A 25236-nucleotide genomic window follows, 5' to 3' on the forward strand; every position below is an offset into this window, starting at 1 on the left:
TTCACGTGATGCACTTTACTGCGATGATCTGGAACCAAACCTGCACTATCTTAGATATGCCTGCACTATAAAGGCAAGCAGGCCAACAGAATTAAATCACCTGCCTGTAGCAATTTCCCTAGAAGTGGCCATGAAAAGTAACAGAAATTCGGAAGAAACAATATCGAGAACATGCATTTCAAGCACCATTAGGACAAGTGTGAAGAATAATCTAATACAATGTCGTCCCCAAGTGACGATGATCACTGCAATACCTAGTTACTCACTCCAGGAATATATTTCTTTTTAAACCAGCACAAAGAATATACTCAGCTCAAGGGATACTGCACGAGGGACTAAAAACTATAAATGAACTCTATAAGTAACGTTAAAATAAACAAAACCTTCTTTGTAAACTGAGTTGTACCAGCCTTTTACTCTTTTCATTTGCGTTTATTTAACACAGTTCTCAAAACATTTGAGTGAAATTGGGCCTCCTCTGGTAAGCAAAGGACCTGAAAATAATATTTAAAAAATGAACAGGCAGTCTTCAGTTCACCCACAACACAGTAGTGTTCCCTTCTTTTCCCCCAAACTCTGAAGCACCCAGTTTTTTTCAGTCTAAAAGCTAGAATGAGAGTACATTTATGGTGGAATGTAATGTCATTTGCTGATAACCAGTTGAAATACCATTATCCCCTTATAACAGCTTTAAGAAATAGCCTTTTTAAGGCTTACAATGTATTATCTCGTCTTACTCCCTGCTATAATACAGATTACACAAAGGCTGACAAATCCACATTATAGAAGCATTAAGCATTTGCTGTATTGAAAGATCTTTAGTTCTAATACTAGCAGTACTGAGTTACAGAGCTTAATTTTTTAACACTTAATTGCAGGTATATTAAGTATGGTATATGTTTAATGGACCGGAGGAAAACTGGCGTTTTTTGTCTTGAATTTACTACTGACAACCTAATCTGAACAGTTCTGCTAACCACTGATGTTAGAAAGAAAAGTAAAAATCAAACTTTATTGTTGCTTTTTGCCATTTGGTAGCATTTTACACACAGGCTTCGATCTTCAGAATACCCTGGATTCAGTAGAAAAACCTTTTAAATGAAGTTTTGTACAATAGAAACTTCTCAGCAGTCAAAATTTAGACTGTAAAAAAATACATGCAAAACATACTTTTCTGAAAACACTTAACTTTGAACAAAGCACCGAACTACACAAATGCAGAATGAGAACAGCATTTCAACTCCACCGAAAGTAGTCATCATAAAAGGTGTAAAAGTCACCCAACTTCACTAGGCACTGTTCACTTTTTAAACAGAAGACAATAAAAAATATTGTCCACAAACAATCTCCCAACTCTAGGGCAGGTTTCAGAAAGTCAACTTCATGCTTTTAATAGCGACCTGAGAAGAAAAAAGTATATATATATAAATATGCATCAATACTGAATGAACTGACTTCAAGTATACTTTAATGGTGAGAATTTTAGATTGTTCTGCCATTAGGGAATTACTATGTACCAGATTCTCTTCTGTGAAAACAGAGGAAGACCTTCACGTAAGAGTTACACTAGAAATGAGAGAACGAAGTGAAACAATATAAATATTTGGAAAGTATAACTCAATCTAAGAGCTAAGGTTTTAAGTTACTTAGATGTTCCCATGCTGTACAAAAATTGCAAGGACTCCTAAAAAAAAAAAAAAAAAAAAAAAGCTACAAATGGTGACAATATACTATGCATTTACTATATTAATTAGCAACAAGAGTAAGATTCCAAGGGTGGTTTTCATACACTTTCTGGAACCCTCCCTATACATAAAACGGGTGTGTGTGTGTGTGTGTGTGTGTTAGAGACAAAACTACTTGAGATCCAACCCCTTTTCTGCCAATGAAATAGTTACTTTGCTATGGTTTGGTAAACGAGGGCAAGCCGTACTATTACAATATATAAACTAAATCATATCAAGACAAAAACTTACGAGGTGAGTACGATCGAGATCTGGAACGTGATCTGTATCCTCCACGACTATAGTAAGGAGAAGGTGACCGTCTTCTGTAAACAAATGTCAAGATCGTCTAAGGCTCCACAGATCACAATTAGACTAAATGACATATAAAGACTATATACAATCCCCTTATCAGTTTCTAAAACTAGGAGGCCATCACTGACCATCAAAAACTTTGCATTAGTCATGGGATTTCAAGGTCTGTTTCAGTCCTGAGAATGAAACAGATCAGGCCCAGTACCAAAAAACCAAACTATGAGGTTAAATACTCTTATTTCATCAATTGATCATCTAACCCGTTTTAAATTCTATTAAAATATTAAACAAAAATTAATTCCCAGTAATTCCAACCACACCCTCATGAATACCCAAAACAAATCTCACTAGTGCATCAAAGTAGTTTCCTTTTGTCTAAGACTGACTGACTTGAGTGTTCATTGCTTATTCTAAGATGCTTATTAAAAAGCAAACAAATTAAAAGTCCAAGAGGATAGCTATGAAGAATAAAGACTGAAAATACTATGGGTTCTTATCAGTGACCTTAATTTGTAACATTATCTCATTAAAGTACAAAATGGTACCACTAATTACCTAGTAATAACCCAATTCATTTCTGCAAAATCACAAATGGACATGTCGTCCTTGGGCTTCAGTCACAATATTTTAATGAACTTCATGCAATCTAATTTTGTGCAATGCCACTTATAATTTAACTAAGCAAAATACCAGTAACGGAGTGTCTTCGTGTAAGCCATTCTACTGCTGTACAGATTTTAAACCCTCCCCTGGCACACCTGTAAATCTGATCCCTGTCTTGAGCAGCTCTCCAGCCTCCTCCTCCTCCACCTCCTCCTCTGTGAAGGCAGAAAAACATTCATTTTTATGAGTTTTTGAAAGAATATACAATTCATGCAGGAAAATAAAAACTCAGAGCAGAAATGAAAGCCAATTTCTTTTAAGTGATAAAGAGCTCCTTTTGTCACCCTCTTCACAAACTGGCAGAGCTCTCTCTGCTGGCTAGAACAAATATCATTAACACAAACAACAATTCTAAGTAAATGCTCAATTAAAAATCAAAGCTACCACCTTAATCTTCTCAGCCTCCACAAATCAATCCCCCAAGTGCCACTTAATGTAAAAGTGCTCTAAGGGGGTGCGGGGGAAGGTTTTCTGTCCACAGTAAAACGGCCAAAAATGTCAGGGGCACCCTAGACAACTCACACCCACAGACAGTAACACATCGACAACGGTCAACGTAATACGTTGCGTACGGATCACGAGAATCTTCACGAGGGATTTAAAACCCCGCCATACGCAACGTGTTAGAACATTACCAAATAGTGTGGAAAAAACAACATTCATACTACACCACACCAAAATAAGGCATCATGGATTCTTGCGGTCAGTACTTATAACACAATTTACATTTTGACAAGGCAGGCAGGGTTCTAAATTACCTGCTGCTGCTAAAATTAAAGGAAACTTGTACTTCATTTTTATCTTTGAAAAATATCCTCAAAGACATCTTTTGTTTCTCCAAGTACGATGAACTTTTCTCTACCACCCCCTAAAAATGTATCAGTATTTTGCTAATGAAAAAACTCTTACTGTTCTTGTATTTATGGACTCCTAAGAACCAGTTTTCTCTAACTTCTAGTGTGCACGATACATTAGACAGACCAAAAATTGCTTCGTGTAGCTTATTTTGCTTGAGAGAAAACAAAACAAAAAACCTTTTAAGGGAAAAACTGAAGTATATGGTCTGTATCGTATTTTGCCATGTATAATGCACACCCACGTTTTTAGGCGAAACTTTCAGAGGAAAAGTAATTTTAATTTTTTAATGCAAATTTTTGTTTACACTTAGGTACTTGTTTTCTGTATTATAAAGGAATTTTAGCATTTATTTTTTAACATATCATGGTGTAAAAAATTTCACGTAACAAATAATTACACTACACAAGAACAGATACAAAGTACAAGGTATTTTATGTACCGGTAGTAAAGGTACAATATTTACACATCACAGAAGACCAACAAGCCTTCGTCGTTCCAAGTTTGTCCTAAGTTCAACAAAACCATTATCGTATTCCAGGGTATTATTTTGCATGTGGATATCATTATTGATTTCTAGAGTTTCACTTTTAACTCAAGCATAAACAAAAAAATTAAAAACGTTTATATATATAGATACGGAATCAGTACTACCCGTGTATAATGCACATCCTTATTTTTCCCTCACAGATTTGGGCCAAAAATACGCACTATAAATGGCAAAATACAATAATTTTATTTCCACTGTTAAGCTTGAAACCAGGTATTTTGGTTGGTTTACAGTTGATGTTTAAAAAGAAATGCACGTATTATGTTAAAGATACATAACCTTAAAATCTGGTTTAAACTAACTCTAGAATCTGGTTTAAACTAACTCTAGATTTCATAGTATAACAAAGTAATGCTTTTATTAAGGCTAAAGCAGGCATAGTGCTGCTCAGTTACAGCTGATTCAGAAGAGTTGGTGCTTCCTTCAAACTTTCGGCACCATTTTATAACTTCGTATTACGGTTAACTTACCTGTATGATCTACTATAGTAGTCCCGATCGTCGTAGCCTCGATCATATCCTCTGTCATAATAATCACGACGGCGTGAGCTGCCACTATGAATAATAACATATCTTAATAAAACCTCAAGTGGCTGTCCCTATCTTCCTAGACATGACTTTTGCTGTTAGAAACTGTTCAGATATTTATCAGCAGCAGAATGATGCTATGAACATTTGATCTTAAAGGTAACACAACCCACACAGCCAAGCTCTACGGACATAACTGGGCAATTGGTTTATTCTCTTATCCTAGGCAGAAAAAGAAAAAAACGAAACCAGATACACCAACTAACAACTCACAATTATTAACTCATAGGCTTCTTCTGATTATGTATCAGAAAAGACGTGTCTATGAATTAACTGAAAAATGAGTATTACTCCCATTTGAATTCTGATAGTGGATCAACACTGCCCCCTTTCCCCCCATAACAATGTACATACATATTTTTATAATCTTTTGATTAAGGAAGTACACATATTCTACTAACTTGCTTTCAACTAAGTCAATTTGCCAATCCCCCACTTTCCCTAGAGGCAGAGAAACAAAATCATATGAAGAATCTAGTTTGGAGTGGGAAAATATTCAGCCTGTTAAAAAACAACATGGCAATTATGGTACACTTCTCTACCTTAAATAAGAACATTAAATTTAAAAAGCATATACACTGGTAAGAATGATGACAAATGAAAAAAGTATCCTGTATCCATTCAGTACAAAAACTGGAGTCCTTGTTTCCACTATGCTTAAGGAAACAAAAACTAAAAAATGAACTTGAGTATGACTTATACAAACTTGATTTTACCTGTAATGGTTAAGTTTCCATTATTGACCAAGCAAAGTCAAACATAGCATTTCTTTATGATAAAGTGGGATGGGATTTATGTAATGGTGTCAATCGGAAATTGTGGCACGTTTCCACTGAATATATCGTATCGAATAGTTTTAGCCAGTTAAGAAAAACAGGAAAAATGATTTATACTGTGGCAGCATTAGATGAAATGCCCAAGATTTCCCCCCAGTACATGTATTTCTGGGACAAGTGAACAAACTGAGCCGTCAAATTTTTAACTCAAAAATAAACTTACTAGGTAGGTCTCCCCATGTAAATTCCTGGTGTTGGGGTATGTGGTCTTTTTGTTATAGAGAAATCAACTCTGATTCTACGTCCATCAAGCTCCATTCCATTGGCACGCTCTTTTGCCTTCAAAAGATAATTAAGCTGTTATACACATACACACACACACACACACACACACACACACACACACACACACACACACACACAAATCTTGGACAAAGCCAAAAGTATCCAATATCTCTAAGTCCAACTGGATATTTGTTAGGTGCATTAAACTCCTTTAATGTTGGCCAGAACATAACATTGGCCTAGAATGTATTAACAGGCTGTTGTTTCCCCTATGAAGTGTTTCATTTGTAAAAACTAGTCATAAAACTCAGAAAAGTATCGGAAAAAGCCACACAGGTCAATTTAACCCATGAAACACTTGAAGTGATTATGGTACCTAACCACAAATTTAGTGCTTCTAGCTCTAAAGCAGTGCATATTTGCAAACTATGACCCATGAGATAAAAATTTAAATGGCTAGGAAAATTCATAAATGAAATTTATATGAAGTTCAAATTTAGTGGCCACAAATAATGTTCTATTGGGACACAGCCCCACTGATTAATTTATATATTGTCTATGGCTGTTTTTTGCATTACAATGGCAAGGTTGCAAAGTTGTGATAGATATCCTATAGCTCATAAGGCCCCAAATATTTACTGTCTAATTTGTTTACAGAAAAGTTGATGGAACCCTGCTATGGAAGCAAAAAGGTGGAATGAAGACAGCTACATATAGTTCCTTCATCTAGAATATACAATTACCTGAAAGAGTAGTAGCACTTCATAGCAAAACAAAAATCCCACACCAAAGACTTAGTTGCAGCTTGTTCATAATTGGGAAAAAAAAACAAAACAAAAAACAAACGAACAAAAAAAAACCCTCCACCTAAGTAGAATATAAATTTCTAACTCCAATTATGCCATTTTCTACTTTAAAAGTTTAAACCTCAGGAGACAGTTTCTGACACTATGGATTCAGATGTAATATGCTATTCTTCACAAAGCTAACTGTGGTCTTGTACCAAAAAGTTAGGGAAATCAGGCCTATGCTGTTAGTAACCTTGGGTAAATCCTATTTATACCTCTGAGCATAAATTATTACTAAATGAAGCTGGAGTGACATCTTAAAGCATATTTTCAATTTCTCAGATCTCATAGTCATACATTGTAATTACTTGGATCCAGCTTTCGATTTTTTCTTTAGATCATGTTCTTAGTTTTCAAAAATTATGGTAATTTTCATAAAGAACTATATTTTATCTAGAGCTGAATTCCTAATCTCAACATTTATCTCTTAATTATCATTGTTTCCCAAGCTTTCCTTATACTTCCCTTGGAAATGACTTCACCTATTATCATGAGTCACAAGCCCAAATTTAAAAATATGGCCCCGATTTGTGCTCTCCACTTTTAGTCTACATACTACAAGCTGTCTACTTCCTACATTCTGCCTCAAGTCGATTAACATCTAAATATGAAATCACTTTGCCAATATACACAAAACCAGTTCCTTTTTCCTGAGTTGTAACTTATTTTTCTCCATTCTAAATTCCTTCAGTGTAAATACTGATTAAATAGTCTAAGTAAGAGTATCAACAGTCTCATATTTTACATACCTTTTATGTAGATATGTACCACATTTGTAAAGTCATGTATGTTGGGATTTACTTTAAGATAATGTGGTGGTGGTAGGTGGACTGAGTTGAAGTATACTAGGCCACAAGTTGTTAAATACTAAAAAGTTTGGGGGTGGTGGTGGTGGTGATAGAAGCAATTATCGTAAGTCACACTTTTCTGGTATTCTGTATCTTTGAAATTTTCCACAGAAAGTTGAAAAAGAAGTTCAAAGTATTACTGACGCCAATCTGTTCCCAGAAGGATGCATTTCCTTTAACTCAAGCTACAGTTACATATCTATTTACAATGTAAAAACAAAAATTGTCTTCACCCAAGTACTTGGTCATTGTTTACAATAGGACTGGTATTTTACAAGGTGTAGGTAGGCTTTTACTTACTTCCTTGGCATCATCTACATTTTCAAAATATACAAAGGCAAATCCTCTTGAACGTCTAGACTGCTGGTCATATACAATAGACACATCAGCAATGGGGCCATATTTAGAGAACACTTCTCTTAGATCTCTTTCTGTAGTGTACAAGCTCAATCCAAATACTCCAAGACAACAATTTGGATCAGGATTTGCCTAGAAATAGAAAAATGGATTTGAACTTTAAAATGTCTCAATCAAAATTAAAAAAAAAAAAAGGGGGGGGGGGGGGGAAGAACCGCATCAATTAGCCAAAAATGTCACCACCAATAAAAGTAGATAAACAGACTAAAGACTTAAAATTAACATATTACAGCAAGTGCTACTAGCATATTTAAGAATGGACAGAAAAGAAAGGATTACTAAAGGAATCACTTCAACCCTAGAATTAAGTGGAGGGAAACAGGAGCACATACTATTGAAAAGCAAACTGGCTTTTTCGGGGGAGATTTCAAGGGCAATTTGCCTGATGGATTCACCTTCTAGGAATTTATTCTAAGAAATGCCAGCAGATTCACAATATGTAGGCATAACGATAATAATAGCATTATCTCTACAAACCAGAGAAATGAAACACGATAAATTATTAAAAATGCTAAATTAAGATATGCTACCCACAAACTTGGTCTGAACTGCTAAAGATATAAAAGGGCATGGCATGTTCACCTTGATTCTATTTCTAGAAACATAATATTCACAAGTATTCACATATACACATGAATGAAACCAAAGATGTGCACGAAACTGTTTTAACAGGTATTAAGCGGCTTCCAATTTTAAGAAAAACGGGACATACTGCTGCCATCCCAGTTGCTATATGAATTTACCCAAAGTTTTCATTTATTTACTACATATCCCACTGCACTCAAAAACAAATTCATACACCCTACAAAACCACTCAGATTATACAATGAAATCATAATAGAAGTTACACTAAATGCCACCTCATTTGGAACGCTTCATGAAAGACAAGGAAAGCCTCAATACCTGAAAGAAACTTGTTTAAATACAATCAGGAAAGTCAGAAGTGTATTATATAGAAAGTATATTAAAAGAAACCCAGAAAACTTGAGTAACACTAGTATAAAACATATAGATGCTATATGATCTAATATACTATTATAAAACCAATGCACAATAGATTTTTTTATTTGATAGGCTAAGTTATACCAATATGACAGTGTTTTACTTAAAATGTAACTGATAGCCCAAATGTAGACTATTACATGGGAGATACCTTAAAGAAGACTGTCTCAAAACACTAAAGCCCCAAGAGGTAACTCATGTATTCACTGCTAATGCTCCATTGTCAAAATCAATTCTAATTTCCAAAACACAAAACAAAGCAAAACAGAGATAGAACTGTATTAATAAAATGGCTTTAGACCATCCACAGCTTCAAAAACAGTATTTTTCATCTTACCCGGTTCCCAACATGACGCCTGCGAGTAGACATGGGAGAATGACTGTGGCTATGACGTCTTCGATAATCTCTGCTGTAAGACCTGCTACGGGATCGTCTATGGGAGCGAGACCGAGATCTTGACCTTGTGTAATGCCTTCGAGAACTTCTTCTGGATCTAGACCTACAAAACAAAGGATTAAAGGTTATGACTAAATAGCTGACAAGATATAGCTTTCAGTTCTTTTAATACTCTATTCTAAACTCCAGAAGACGGAACACAATGCAGGCATACATGGTACCAACTAAGTGGAATCAAGTTTTCTTCTGTATCAGTAGTCATTAAGACCTAGCCGGACAATCAACTCTAACGCATCTTTTGGAGCAAAAATTAATGTAAGACCCAGTCTTGTATTATAGTAAATTAAGACCCGGTCTTATATTAAGTTTTGCTCCAAAAGACGCGTTAGAGCTTATTGTCCGGATAGGTTTTATTTCTGGGGAAACATGGTAAAAACCACTACGAGCTTGCACACATGAAACTAATACAAAATACTGAATATCAACTACTAGGTTGGTGCAAAAGTAACTGCAGTTTAAAAATAATTTTTTCAAAAACCCACTACTAGCTCCCTTCCAACATTTCTTAAAATAATGAAGAAATTAAAATTAACACACTCAATTATCTTGAAAATCATAAAACATGCATTTCCTACTAGCTTGATTACTGCCTACCTTTCCCCCTTAGAATACCACCGTTTTGTTTCCCCTATTATGACCATCATTCACTTAAGTGAGAATCACTACCACGGTAGTTTCCTCCAGCAGTGTTTTAAAATCAACATCTGTTATCTAAACCAGGCAGGACATGTAAGAAAAAAGGGGTGCTGTGTGTGGACAACAGGCATAAACTGGGGCTGTCCCAGGCAAACCAGGACATATAGCCTACTCTTGACCAACATTAAAAGTGCACTGCATTACTTTTGTTGTATACATACAATTGTAATACCAGACTACAACTATTTATCAAGAATTGTAGTTAACGAAAGCCAATATTCTATAGTATATTTGCCATATTAGTAAACAGTTTACTTAAACTCATAGTGGATCCTCACAACAATTCTAAAGAACTGGTACTATTACTAATTTGCCTTTATAGATAAGGAAGCTAAGGTGAAAAAAGGTTAAGTAATCTGCCCAAGCCAGAAAAAATAGAGGTAAGATTTGAAGCCTAACTCAAAAAGCCCAGGCTCTTAACCACTTAGTCTTAGGTCTCCCAGAACTTAAAATTAAGTTCATTTTTAGTACCAATATTAAACAGGCCAACAAATGATCTAACCCTCTCTATCTTCCTAGTTTACAAACCACACACCAATTTCAAAGCCAAGAGTAACAGAAGAAAATCCCAAGACAGTCTTTCTTACCTAGATTCAGATCTGGACCTGGACTTTGATCTGGAACGCCTGGAATCTTCCTTGGAGCGAGACCTTGCAGGGGTATGCCTTGCAGATTTCCCAGATCCATGAGCACTTCCACTTCTGGAAGCAGAACGGGATTCCTACACGTAGATGTCAAAAGTTTAATTTGTATACTTTCTGGGCAACTTTAAAAACAAATAATCTGCTGTAAGATAAATGGTGAGGGAAAGCAATCCCCTTCCAAGATAAGAAAACATAGGTAAGGGTAGGAACTGAATTATACCTGGTATTCAGTTACATTGCTCCAATTGACGTAAGTCAATTAACTTGAACTTTCACCTTTTTTTGGAGCAGTGATAAGAGTTAACTGACCCCAGTCTCTTCAGAAAGGGGTGTCAAAGCCAAGCAGTTGAGGAACTGTCCAAGGACTGTTTTGGGAATGTGACTCCATAAAGACTAGGGTGAGAAAGAACCTTATTATTAACTATGACACCTATACTTCACACCTATTTCAAGTACGTTGCCATCTATAAAACAAAAGCCTACAAAATCCATAAAACTTACTTTTAAAATGTTTTTGATCTATTAAGACCTCAACTTTTCAAATTATATTAATTGTTCAGCAGTGGGAAGAGAGACAAGGATAATCTGTTCAAGTCCTAGAAAAAGGCAGAAACCTAGTAGTGGAAAGCAAGGACCAGCTTGAAGGACACTAGACCCTGTTTAAGACCCTATTTCGTCTAACCATGGTGGGAGGCCCCTAAGTAAACAAAGCAACCGGATGGAGCTACAGTAGAAAGGCAGTGAATTATGCAAAGGCAAGGAGAGCAGAGGGTGCCAGGGAGTTACAGCTTCCTCAGCTAAATGGAGTTGAGCCAGGGCAAACAGGGGGAACTGAAAATAAGCTAAAAAAGTTATCTGAAGGACACATTAAAACCAGAACAGATTAAAATTAAGGGCTCCTCATCTAGGCTCAGAAAGGGAGAGTTCAGGAACTACATGCAAAAACCAAAGTCTAGGTATATACTATATACCCAGCGGTTTCCCAATCAAAACTAGGACTAGCCGATAGGTAAGTGGCACAAAAACGGTCTCTAAAAAAAAATAGCCATGGAATGGGTAAACCGCTAACTAGGCAACTAATCAGTAGAAAAGGCATACACATGTAGTAAGGAACCAGAAAAATGGTCTGCCAACGCACCAAAACTGGATAAAGAGAACATCCACTCAGTCTGACAGCTAACTCAGGTATCATCAAGCAAAACAACCTTTATTACAGGTTATCCACGTTAGGCAAATTAAAAGGCATACTCTAGTGAGTCTTTCCACCCAGAGTACAGCAAAAATGGGCAGACGCAAAAGGAATCAACCTTACAAGTCATTATAGAAGAATCAATGTCGAAGCTGCTGGATAAGTTATCAGAGACTGCCTTGTGTGGTAGACCTTCAGAATTTTCTTGGCCAACGCAAAAGGAACCAACCTTACAATAAGTCACTGTAGGGATTAAGAATCAATGTTGACGCTGCTGGATAAAAGTTAGACACCTCCCTGTTGGTAGACCTTTAGAATTTTCTGGCCATTCCTGAAAGGATAGAAGATATGTGATTATTTTAAATTATAGCCCAAAACATTTTAGAATATGTTCTGTGATTTACAGCATAATGGAGAAAATTAGGAGTTCCTTTCTATGTCACCCAAGGGAGAAAAAGAAAGCATGAGACAAGTTAAAATTTGAAGATCAGAACAGGGAAGAGGAACTCAGCCTGTAAAATGAGTTCTGGTGTCTAGGCCGAAAACTACTTTAGAAACTTTGTAACAAGATTTCAAAGTCATTATAAAACATGGTGTGATGTGGTAAGAAATGTGGCACTTTCCACTCCTTCCCCCAAGAATGACTGTAAAGAGATTCAAAGAAAAAGATGGTACTTTTGATTATGAATGAAAAGGGCTGCCTTTAACACCAATAGTTAAAAAGATGTACTGCAGCTTTGGGGACCCGAATTAACAATCCCTTGGCTTTCTGTGGCAAACAGTCTGAACACTGGGACATTAAAAGCACAATTCACCTCACTTTCCTCCTTGGACAAAGTAGTTCTCAAAACTGGGGCTATGGTTTCTACCACAGGCAAAAACTAACCTAGAAAATAGTAATAGGGACCCAAAAATTACTAAATGCCTTTGTTTAATCCATTGCTATAAAGATTACTTCATGGGACAGAAACAACTATGGAAACCAAAGAGAACAACTTGGGAGTTAAAAGATTACCAATAAAGTTATTGTAGTTAATAGAAACCAGTCAGTCTAGGGATCTGAGTATAAAGAGAGGATAGAAAGAGCCTCTTGCTTCATTAAACAAAACAGCCTTATTCCAAGCTGAAATGCTTTTTACCAGTCTGTCCACTAAGAGCAAGTACTTCTAAAATTGTAAGACTTTTCCCTTAGGCTCTAAAACTAACTGGCTCTAGGCCGAGAGATCTTGTGAGCAATTCTTTTTAGACCCAGAATAGGGGGAAAATCAGAATGCAAAGATTTTCCCGTCTACACTGACATTTAGTTAGGCTAACACCTAAACAATGCCTCCACCTACTTTACTTGTCATGGATATTCTTATTAAACATGTTAAACCCATTTGTGCTTATGTTGGCCATTAGCAGGTTAAGAAGTATATGCAAGGAAACTGAACCTGTCTAGAAGAAGTGAGACCTAAAATTATTAGTTAAATCTAAAAGCATATAGTTAACTTTTAACCCTTAATCCACAGGCAAATCTGTAAAACCCGCTGGGAAAGCCCCCTACACACAAGGAAAATTCAAAGTCCACTTTCAGGGGTGACAAAACTCTAAGTGTCAACATATTAAAACCCTACCAAAAGCACTACTCTGGACATCAATACCTCAAGGAAAAGGATCATGAACTTAAGATTAGCATGATTAAAATAAAGACAAAAATTCCCTGAAAACTGCTCAAGGAATTAAATTCTTATAGATTGGATCTTACTCATATACTAATATGTAACCAACAGAGGACACATCAGGAAAAACTCAGCCTTCCAACAAAATGCCTTAATCGCCATCTCCCTAATTCTGAGAATGGCAGTATCTTAGAAATAACTGTTTGAAAGGAGATGATAGAAGTGGGAATAATCAATCGCTAGGTTTCTCCTGTATTATTTTAAAAAACTGAATGAAGTAAATCAAATTTAGAACTGTGGATCTTAAAGGTATGCAGTAAACCTATGTAGCATTTAAAAACACAAGTCCCAAAACTGGAGCTGATTTTAGTATGTCTAGAGTTGGGTGTCTACATTTCTTAAAAACAGCATATTTCCGATGCTATTTAAATCTCACTGATTTAGTCAATTTCTTAAGTTTTATGCAGCCTACCTGATTATTCTTGGCAAAGGCACCTTCCTGAAACATTGTTTCATTTCTATCATCTCTGCTCCACCTGCCACTGGCATTAATCAGCCCTCCTGGGGCATGTACCTTATTGCCCACGATAAAAGGCCTATCTCTCCCTTACCTGCTAAATGGCAGGTGTGTGGGTGGTGTCCCTCAGAAATGCTTTGGCCAAGGGGACAAAAAACGCCAAACGGATGAGACGGTCCAATAGCATCAATGTTTATTTTTGCCTTACCCCTATCTACCTTAGGACATACAATCAAATCCCAAACTGCTTTCTTCCCCTTTGAGGGCTGAGAGGTCTTTTCTCTTTTGGACCCCCCCAAGGACTTTTCAGGTCTCCTAATAAAAGAAATCTGTGGGCTTGAATAGAACCATCCATTCACATCACTTTTACCCCAGGTCTCTACCTAACCTGTAAGTAATTCAGAATGCAAAATTAACATTAATGTTATTAGTTGCTACATGGCAAGAAATTTCAAAGTAGCAATTAGGGCAAAGGCTAGAAACTGTCCCCTATAACTAGAAATAACTTTCCTCTGCTTGCAAGTTACAGAAATAATAAAAAGGTCAATTTCACACTGACAAGCGGCCCTATAATCTCAGAAAATGGATCGTTCTAGAAATGTTATTTAAGCCACTTTTTCCATTAGCTGTAAGATCTGACAACTCAGGAAATTTTTTAGGTTGTCTTCATTTCAGGAAGAAGTGATAACCTTGGCTTTCCCAATAGGGCAAAAGACAGCTGTGGGTTGGCTACCACTAAGTATTACTTTGACATGTGTACTTATCCCATCCAACTGAAGGTATCATACCAACCATCTGACTCTCCTACTCAGCTAAAACAAAACACACAGAAGAGGAAACGACTTTGGATTTATTCTCCCAATAAGTGGTGGGAGTAAGGAACCAGAATAAAGCTACTATATACCTCTCACATCATTGTAATAGCTAAGTGTTAATAGCAGAAAATGAGAAAAAGAAATAAAGCACCTTTGAGCTAGATACCCTGTTGTTCACTTGTGTAACCCACCTTATTCTAAGGGAAGCCAGTATATTTTTAGCAGTAACCCTTGTCATTCAGCTAGAATAAGCATTAAACAGAAAAGAATTAAGAATCATCCTTGTGAATTTAGCACACACATGCATCTTAAAGTTAGGGCTTAAGTGGTCATAGCTTTCCACTATTGCCATCTGGAAAAAAATTATTGTTTTAATTTAATGCCAAAAGTAACTATCCCGTTCAAGGCTTTCCTTGGATTTTGAGGGTTTGGTTCTATAACTATCCTGGCGACTTCTTTAGGAAAACATTTTACTATACATTCTTCACTACTGAAAGATAGGGAGGGGTCAGTGCATTTGTAGAAGTCCAGGGGGTGGGAGTGGCGGCACAGACCACCAGTTCCAACTCTGGAAGTACTCACTCATGCCCCCCAGCACCAGCAGAGTTAGAAAGACCAAAAAAATGTAGAGGGAACAACATGAAGCCAGTTACCCAAGCTGGAGAGCTCACTCCTGCCTAGTATTTGACTACAAAGGATTATTTCTTTTTAAAATCGCATTTCAATAATTTGTCTAAGAAGTTAAAATTAGAATTACCTAATTTAAACGTTTCCCCTGGAAGGCACTTCTTTACCCTGTATATATTTTCTTCTATTAAACAAATAATGCATGCATGTTTAGCAAAATATACAGGGACACATAAACAGACTAGTAATTACTTAGCGTAGTGCTTTCTGATTCCAGATTACTTCTTATCTTAACTTCATTTTTATTTCTTTTCTTCATTCTTCCGTTTCAAATTCTGACTTCTTTCATCTTCCCCACTTCACACAAATTGCTCAATATTCTACAAGTGGGACTTCTGGTCTGATAATTAGCATGCATTCTTTCTTTTATTTTTTCAAATTTCAGCTTCACTTATTCCTGAGCTTCAAATACTCATTTATAAAACTTGTCAAATGACGACTTCCGCATTTTCCTTCTTCAACATTAACCTTAATAGAAAAAGAACAGGATGAAGAATATTTTAAAACTCCAGGATAAAATCCAGTGCCAAAACTGAAACTAGAAAAAAAAAATCCCTTTTGTTTTGCTGGGTTAAAAAAAAAACACCAAAAACCCTACAATATGCAGCTCAAAAAACGGAAACTACATAGTTCCCTGTTGGTTCTAAAATATATATGGTAATCAACCTCATTTATCTACTCCAAATAGTTTTATCATGCTTAAGTTGAATGTGAAGGGCTCACCTAACATTTTAGGACTATAATTACATTTTCACACTTATTGTATTTATCAGTAGAAAATATGTTAAGTGTCAAAAGCACATTTCTAGTCAAAAAGTGACACGTTAATACAAAAGTGCAAGAAAGGAAAGCATGGTCAATTCATTTGTACAATGCTGACAAGGCTCAGGGTTGGAAAGGTTTACAAATTGTGACGTGTCTAGATAAGGTGAAATGTATTTAATATCACACATTTTTGTACTGCGTATCTAAAGAGTTCTGTAGAAAGACAATGTCAGAGAATCTGAAATTTTGGATGATATGTTAAGTGTTCAACCCACCCCTAGAGAAAGCTGCTCTAGTCAGATTTTATATTATGAATGGTCCAACTACTAAATTTAGAACTGAAACCATAAAAAGACAAAATCAAGTCAAACAACTATATGCAAATAGCTATGAAGGAAAGCAGAACAAACTTGAATGCAACAGTGGTGTTCAAGTATTTTTTGGTGAACTTCCCCCCTCAGTGAACAAATATTAAAATCTGCAGTCAAAGGAGATATTCAACTTTTAAAGGTGGCAGTAATGGGAAAAAAATACAGCTCACCTCCTGAAATTACTAAAAAGACAACATGAATAAAGTGTACGTGTCTGTTGAACACACTAAACAAATACTGCCTTCGTTAAACATCCTAGTTTTCCTGCATTTCACTGTATGGTCTTTCATTTCACAGTCAACAATTTCCTCTCCTAGTTTTTATTCTTGGGAGGGGTGGGGGAAACTTTCTTTAAAAATAAGGCTTTATGCCTATTGGGGCATAAAGACAGCAATGGCTATCATGGGAAGTGTGTGTTGTAATGTCTTTTGTAAGAAAGCAAGCATAAGTTTCAGTATAGTTTTTAAGTCAATTATTTATACAGTAATTGGTTTTCTTTTAATATATCCATCACTAAAATGTAATGGGAAATGTTTGCTGGCAGCACAAATGTAATCGTGGAATCAGAATGCCCAAGCAGGTTTCCTCTTAGGGCCTCCTAAACATTATGTACGGATAAACTTAGATGCACAGGATACTGAAATGGAGGCCAAAGCGCTAGATATCACAACTTTTCAATATGGATGCCTTCCTGCTATTATTGCATTACCCCTTCTCAATCTTCTTCCTTTTGTATTTGAACAAAAGACAGTATTAGATAATGTAAATATCAGGTTTATTTAAACTCAGCTACTAAGTTCAAGTAGCCCTTTTATTAAAATCAGAAGACCAACTATTGGACTAGTATTATTTGGTTAAGAGCTCCTACTTAGAAATAAGCAGAAACTTGTTCCATCAACAGTTTCTGTTAAAATGATTCTAGGGGTTACAACTGGAATTCATGTAACATTAAAAACGTGCAAACTCATTAGGTCAATTCCAAATTAATATTTTAAAAATTGGGAGGGAGCAAAGAATAACTCATTAATCCTATCATAAAGGCCAATACTCATTATCACTGTAAGAACTATTTTATCTTTTTCTGCAGCTACTCTACCGGAAGGTTGGGGTGGATAAAAAAATCCAGACTGGGACGTATGCTCTGAAAAAACCATCACCTGACATGCCCATTGCCCTGACATACTTTTGAGAACTCTTGCAACAGTACACTCACATTTACATTCATAAAACATTTAGTACTTTCCAGCAAAAGCAAGTTTAAGTATGTTTTTTGACTCTTAAGACTACCTTTAAATCCAGTATCTAAGCACAAAAATCAATTAAAAAGAGGGGCCTCGTGCTATGCTATCATAATAGATCACCTATGTTGATAAATGTAACAATCTGAAAATACCGCCAAAACCCAATTCAAAGCAAAGATTTTTGACAACTTGAAGACTCTTAATTTGCTGTAGTAAAGAACTTGTTTTAGGCTTGCAGCTTAAAAAACAAGACTGACCTAGTATGAAACTAAAGCCCTCCAAAACTAAACTGGGCAAAACACTTAAAATTCCTAAGCATCACCCCCCCCCATCACTGTACCTTGTGAGAAAACAATACATACAATTTAATATGTAAAAATTGATCAATGTAAGATAATGCTAAGGCTCAAAAGATATATACGTTACTGTAGCTCTGTCCTCTTGGGCAAAAAAGTGAAGTCAACTATGAAAGTATTAATCTTTATCATTTAGGTTTGGGGTTTTATTGGAGATAACGAAGGGGGTAAGGCAACGAACATTGTACAAGGAGGATTCCATTTTAATACATCTCCCACCATCTGAATTCCTCTTTAATCTTTTCACAAAACCAAGAGTACTTACCTTATAATCACTTGGAATTTCAGTTTGAAAATGCCACCTTTTAGTTTCAGACAATCCACAACATTAAAGCATTCTTAACAATCTGGTTTCTTCAAGACTCATACCTAACCACTCAGTGATACAATGCAAACTATTTCCTCCCATGAACATAAACTCACTCCTTTATTAAAGGAATTTGGTGCAATGGCTAGAATTCTCTCGAAAGAAATAGACTAAGATGTTTCAGTTTTGAAAATTAGAATTTGGAGTTAGGGGCTAAAAACAAAGAATACAAAAAGAATCCAAGATTAAGCAGAAGAAGAGAACTGCAGTATCTGAAAAGCAGTTTGATGGAATGATATTCAGATGCTAACCATCTCTTACAGAAAACAAGAATAAAGATAACATACCTATATTGCAAACATTTCTACAAAAAAAACAATGTTCTATCAGTACTTTCTTAAACTGCTTGCTATTGTAACCTTGATAACGTGACAAATTAAAACCATCTGGTCCATACATTAGTGTTTCCTTATTTAGTTTCTGGATTCTCTAGATAGTCATTTGTAGAAGCTCAAGAAATTACAATCCCTAGAAGATAGAACATTAAGCCAGTGCAAGACCAAAAAAACAAACCTTACATAACCTAAACCCTGTGACCATAATTGGGCCCTAAAGACTTATTTTCCCTAATATTACCAACACTTTGTCACATAATTCTTCCAAATTGTGACATAACTGCTAAGAGTGCCTCTCTCCACAAAGGTGATTAAGTCAACTGCTTTGCAAAAAAATGTTTATGAGCAATTTTTGTAAATTACTGGAAGCAACTTGAATTTGTAGATGAAGAACATTTTACTTTTGTATGGATTTGGACAGATCAGGGAAGTCAACTCTATAATTACACTCTTTAATTGTAAATCAACTTTGACACAAAAATCCTACAGGTAAAAGGCTTTGACATACAACTAAGTATGACATAAACCACAAAATTTCAAGGACACACCCTACTTATGCATTTAAAATGAGCCAAGGGGACACACTAAACCAGTTCTAAGAGTGACCAAACTGAGGATAACTTAATTTATTGCCCACACACAGCCACTCTCCTTAGGAAAGAACTTCGAACATGTAAAGGGATTGGAGAAAAATAGTCACACTGGGTGTGTCCATGTCTGTCAGGATTATTAAAGTTTTAGATAAATGAGGGAGGTTACAGTTGAACTGATTAGATTTCTATTAGTGACATGTGAACAGTTTGGAATATTTGAGAGCCTCGAGTTGAATGATTTAATTTTTCAGGCCCCAGGAAGGCTACAAGGCTACAGTAATGTTGCCCTGAATGCAACTTTTCAGCTTTCAGGCACTTTCAAAAGGAAATTTTTAGCCAATCAGGCCTGACCGTTCTACCTAGCCTTTTTTATGGCATTTTATTTAAATTTTTCCATTGACCTTTACAGTTTGCCAAGCATTCTTTTTAACCCAACACGTGTTTTAGGTCTATCCTAACAACTTCAGGTTCCAAAAGGCTAGTTTGAAAGCAATCAACATACAAAACAAACACTAAACCAAATGGAAGCACCCCACAACTTTAGTTTAGAAAATCTCTTCCAGTAAGTCAAGACTCTTAGGTAAGAAAAAAATAATTTCTCATATGTAATTTTAAGTTACTCTGTAGCATTCCCTCATTCCATAATTTAGTTGATAACTATTATATGTAGCAGCATTGTGAAAAACACTAGGATGTATATACCCTACTAGAAGAAAATACAACCACTTCAAAAACTTAATGGGAGGACGTCTTGTGAGCTGCCTCAAACCAGGACCTAATTCCTACAATTGTTTCCTCCCTTAATGTAAAGTATACTAATTTATTTTCCTTTGGGCAATTTTTCATCTCCACAAGCGCACCGACACAAGTAACTTATTCGGGTATATTCAATAGAGAGGGACGCTCATCATAAACCAGTCATTTTGCAGTCCCTAAACAGTGCAAAAGTACCCAATAATTTTTTTTAATAACTGAGGACTTAAAATTATGTTTTCCATTACCAGTCCAAACACCAATGACTAGTTTCCACAGTATATTCAGCTGATAGAAACTATTAATAGAAGTCATAGCCATAACAATTTGTGAGCCCAATCCAAACTTTCTTACCGTAACATAGCCAGGAGCTTAAAAAAACAATCGCACATTGGTGACATTAGAATCGTCTTAGGGAAAAAAATGTAAAAAGGCAGTATTTCTCTGAATATGTAAAGGCGAGGCTTGATTAGTTCAAACCAAATTGAACATATTTGGCTCCAAAGTTAGAGTAAGTTCATTAATGTACCAGGAGGTAAGACAGTTTACTTTTAAACCACCCCCAAATCTGTTTTATAGGCGTTTGCTAAGGTATTTGGATATATTTACCTGACAATTACTATTGAGACTTAGAGAAAAACCTAACAAACTGTAAAAATACCCAACTTATTCCGATCAAGTTCTATGGTGCTTTTTATCACCGTAACAAATTCTCCTTAACCTTCAAATAGCTAAGACTTGGGGGCAAGCCTTATATTGTGGCATCTTCAGTAGAACCCACACTCCGCAACCAAGCTTTACATCACGCCGGGAAGTTTTATTCCTAAAATTTAATTAACCCTCACCTAACTCCTCAACCTGGGAGATAAAGACTTAAAAATACGGAAAATCACTAACTGTGGTCCACAGAATCAGAATACCTCAAAACAAAGGAAATAACGGCGCTATAAATCGTTGCCCGCCAATTTCTCCCACACAATCCAGTGGAAAAGTATCTACTCCATAAAATGAGAAAAATGGAGACCTCGCGGTCTATTTTATTTGGGTACTATTTGGTTTGAAAGCCCTTTCAGTATCAAAGAAAAGCACTCGACTTAGGCCTAACACAAAGCCCACGCACAATCCCCTCAAACTAACGGGCCTAGAATTTAGTCGGCCTCAGTTAAATTTTCCCCATCCTAAAAGTCCCAAGAACACACTAGATTCCATCCTTTACGGGCCCACAGGACGACCCTTTCCTTGCCTAAGCATCGGGTAAAAGTCCCCAAACAACGTAGCCTTTTCCCGCACCCGCCCCACGCGGCCTTGCGAGGCGCCGCCTGGCCTTGCGTTGGCGCGCGGCTCCTCCGCCATTTTGTGCCTCTGGCAGCGCGCCAAGCCCGCCAGCCCAAGATGGCTGCGGCGAGCCTTCGCAGGAGAGCAACGGCGAAATAAGATACCGCTCCCCTCCCCCAACACCGAGGGGACGCAGCGGCCATCTTTAATCCCCCCTATAACGGAAAAAACCGCCGACTCGGGTACTCGGCCACATAAACCTACCTGTGGTCTCCTTCACGACAAAAAACACTATCCACAAAGGCTTTTAAAAACCGACTCCCATCCTCCCGGCCTCAGACTTCTCAGCCTAAATCGCCCGTCTCCCGGTCCGAGGCCGACGGGCCTAGAAAGAGACGCAAGAAGCTGGGACCACACAGCTGCCCCCTGCACCACCTCTACGTACCCGCTCGCCGTAGTTCTGCTCGCCGCTGTCGCTCATGACTCGTAGCTGCTGCCGCCGCTCAGCTCGACGTGCTTCAATCGAAGCTGCCAACCTCTTGCTTTCTTTACAGAGGTTCCGCCGCAGCCACCCAGAACACACTGGTTTCCAACCCGCTGGTAACCGAACTGCTCCGCACCGCCTCAACACGGGCTCTAACGCTCCCGGACGTGACGTGGCATCCTTAAGCCGGCTCCGCCCCCTCCCAGAACGCGCGCTTTCTTGGCTCCGCCCCTCAGCTCGCGGCTTTCCCTTTCCAGCAGTGGCGCGTTGAAAACTGGATGTGACGTAAGGCCCCGCGCTTCGCGCGGCCTCACCCACATCTGGATCTCTGTGAAGTGGAAAAGTGACCTGGTGGGTTGGCCTGTGGGGTGGTTGCCATGGGGTGCGATGATAGCGCCGCGGGGTGCAGTGATGTCACTGGTCATGCCTGATTCCCTTCTGGAGCTTTCCTAGGAAACTGTCGTGGGCAGGGGAAAGGGGGGGAAAGAGAGGCCCTCAGTTTCTCCCATCTTTCTTTTTTCCGCTTTATTTCTGTCTTTTTTTGCGCGTTTTGGTTGGAGAGGAACGATATCCATGTACTGGGTTCTATGCTTTACATTTATTTAGCATTAGTTATAGATCTTTTCTTCTTGAATAAACCTTCATTTGAGCACCTATTAAATACCAAAGCACTTGACCGAACTTGGTGCACTGAAGTTAGACAATCCCTGTTCACAATCTCTATTCTAAATACACACTTGTAAACTTGATTTTAAGCGCTATACGCATGTACATCTATAGTGATGTCACAAGGAGGGAAGATTAATTCTGCCATCAAACAACAGCGTGGTATACAACAGTCTCCCTTTATCTGTGGTTTCGCTTTCCATGGTTTCAGTTAGTGATTAACTGTAGACTGAAAATACTAAATGGAAAACTCCAGAAATAAACAACTCAGTTTTAAATTGTGCACCATTCTAAGTAGTGTGAAGATCTGCCATCCTGCTCTACCCAGCCTGGGATGTGAATCATCCCTTTGTGTAGGGCTCCCCGCTGGTTGGTGACTTAGCCATCCCGGCTATTAGATCGATCAACTGTCTTGGTGTCATAGTGCCCGTGCAGTGGAAAGAGCTCAAATTTGGAAGTCGAAACCTCTCTGCACCTGTTGTTTCCCTGTCCATTAACTGGCTGGGAAACTGGCTGGTGAGGTACTTTGGTAGCGGTAAAAATCCGTTTGGTTTTCAAAAACAGCTTTTTGAAATGTAATTCATATACCATGCAATACTCCCATTTAAAGTGTGCAATTCAAAATGGTTTCTATTATATACACAGAATTGTGCAACCATCACCACAATTTTAGAACAGTTTCATTACCCCCAAAAAGAAACCTGTACTCATTAACAGTCATTGCCCATCTCCCTCCCCACCCCACCAGCTCTAAGGAATCTCAAATCTATTTTGTCTCTATGGTTTTGCCTATTCTGGACATTTCATATAAATGGAATCACATAACATGTAGTCCTTTGTGACTGGCTTCTTTAACTTGGCATAACATTTTCAAGGTTCATCCATGTTGTAGTATGTATTATTATTTCATTCCTTTTCATTGCTGGCTGATATTCCATTGTATAGCTGTATCACATTTTATTTATTTGTCAGTTGACAGAGTTTTGAGTGGTTTCCACTTTTTAACTAATATAAACAATGCTGCTATGAACTTTCATGTACAAGTTTTTATATGAACATACATTTTCAGTTTGTTTGGAAATATACCTAGACTGGAATTGCTGGGTTGTATGATAACATTTTGTTTAACATTTTGAGGAACTGCCATTTAATTCTAGACACCCTAGTGGGAGTGAAGTGGTATCTTATTGTGGTTTTAATTTGCATTTCTCTAGCAATGATGTTGAGCATCTTTGTGTGTGTGTGGGGGGGTGGGGTGGCCATTTTAGATCTTCGGAGAAATGTTTATTCAGATTCCTTGCCCATTTTTTAGTCGGGTTATTAATCTTTTTATTATTGAGTTGTACAAATTGACGATTTGATTCTTGCTGGACTTAAAATGGTCATCTGGAATAGTATCGGTATTTAAGGTATTTGAGATCCAGAGATTTGGTGATGACTCAAGATCTCTTTTACATGTTACTCAGAGGCAACCTTGTCTGCTTTCATGGTTTCAGTCAGGGACTTACTTACATGTTTATGGTTTCCAAATTGATGTTTACAGCATTGAACACCATCCTTAGTTCCATGCTTAAATTTCGGCAGCCTACTGGAATATTTACCTGGATATTTTAGAGGCTTATAAAAAACGAACCATGTCCAAAATTAAAATTAAAATAATCATTTGAATAATCTACCTCTCCTCTGCCCCCTAAATGTCTCTGCTAAAACTTTTTCTCTTCCCCTCCTCATCAATTCTACTTCCTGTATATTAAAAAAAAATTTAAAAAAAAAAAAAAAAAAAAAATATATATATATATATATATATATATATATATATATGTTTTCCTCTCTATCTCCTACCCCACCACCCTCATCACCATTTATCAGGGCCCCATCAATTCACTTATCTGGAGAATTAGGAAGTATCTTAGAAACTAAATTAGTGTTTGTGGCGTTTTTGTAGCTTTAAGCACTTTGTTTTGAGTTATAATATGAGGAAATAGGGTTATATGAAGAATTATTACCTTGGAGCTGGAGTCAGAGTTCACAAAGATGAAATGGGATAGGGTGTACCTGAGGAAAACATTTTAGCATGGTTTTCCCCAATAATTGTGTTTCAAACTTTGCAATGATTCCTTGTGCTTTAGTGCATTTATTAATTTCAAATCATTATATTGGCTAAACTGTACCATTTCTTAACTTTCTTGTATCCTCCCTGGAAAGAAGAGATTAAATTAATTTTTTTCCTTTTTAACACCTAAATACTTTTCAATGTGATGTAATTTAAAAATTAAGTCAGGAGGCAAATATTAATTGTAAAATCTGTGTGATTTTTGGTGTTCACCTTACAATATGGGTGTTCATCGTACAATTCTCTCCATTATGTTTGAACATTTTTATAATAAAATGTTGAGAGAAAAGAACCTAAGTCAGGTCATGGTACCACATGCTTTGAAACTATCAGTGGCTTCTCATAAGGCCAAAAACCTTAATAACAATTTGCGATTCTCTG

General features: G+C 37.0%; 2 protein-coding genes across 3 annotated transcripts in view; one reads left to right on the forward strand and one right to left on the reverse strand.

The window, feature by feature from the left end:
• Positions 1-396: 396 nt before the first annotated feature.
• TRA2B (transformer 2 beta homolog) lies at positions 397-22228 on the reverse strand. Of its 2 annotated transcripts, none has more exons than XM_019735827.3 (9): positions 22038-22228; positions 10611-10744; positions 9208-9370; positions 7752-7940; positions 5694-5809; positions 4578-4661; positions 2798-2857; positions 1977-2050; positions 397-1400 (listed from the first exon to the last, which is right to left on the reverse strand). In XM_019735827.3, the coding sequence occupies exons 1-9, from the start codon at positions 22071-22073 to the stop codon at positions 1390-1392; spliced, it is 867 nt and encodes a 288-aa protein (XP_019591386.1). In that variant the 5' UTR covers positions 22074-22228; the 3' UTR covers positions 397-1389. The 2 variants fall into 2 exon arrangements, with proteins under 2 accessions (XP_019591386.1, XP_019591387.1); XM_019735828.3 differs by having other exon boundaries at positions 1977-2047; positions 22038-22218.
• A 111-nt stretch (positions 22229-22339) lies between these two features.
• The window catches only part of LOC109449503 (nmrA-like family domain-containing protein 1), a 36032-nt gene continuing 33135 nt past the window's right edge, over positions 22340-25236 (forward strand). The window contains exon 1 of the mRNA XM_088794188.1: positions 22340-22427. The gene's annotated coding sequence lies outside the window, so the exon portion shown is untranslated. The remainder of the gene's footprint in view (positions 22428-25236) is intronic.

The sequence above is a fragment of the Rhinolophus sinicus genome, chromosome 17 (assembly GCF_057876585.1).
Source record: "Rhinolophus sinicus isolate RSI-liver-muscle chromosome 17, RSI-T2T, whole genome shotgun sequence".
NCBI lineage: Eukaryota > Metazoa > Chordata > Mammalia > Chiroptera > Rhinolophidae > Rhinolophus > Rhinolophus sinicus.

Coding starts and splice junctions, on each gene's coding strand:
- TRA2B (XM_019735827.3), bottom strand. CDS start 22,073: ATGAGCGACAGCGGCGAGCAGAACTACGGCGAGCGG. Junction 4,662..5,693: donor TACATGGGGAGACCTACCTA/GTAAGTTTATTT, acceptor TATTATTCATAG/TGGCAGCTCACGCCGTCGTG. Junction 2,051..2,797: donor GACAGGGATCAGATTTACAG/GTGTGCCAGGGG, acceptor ATTTGTTTACAG/AAGACGGTCACCTTCTCCTT.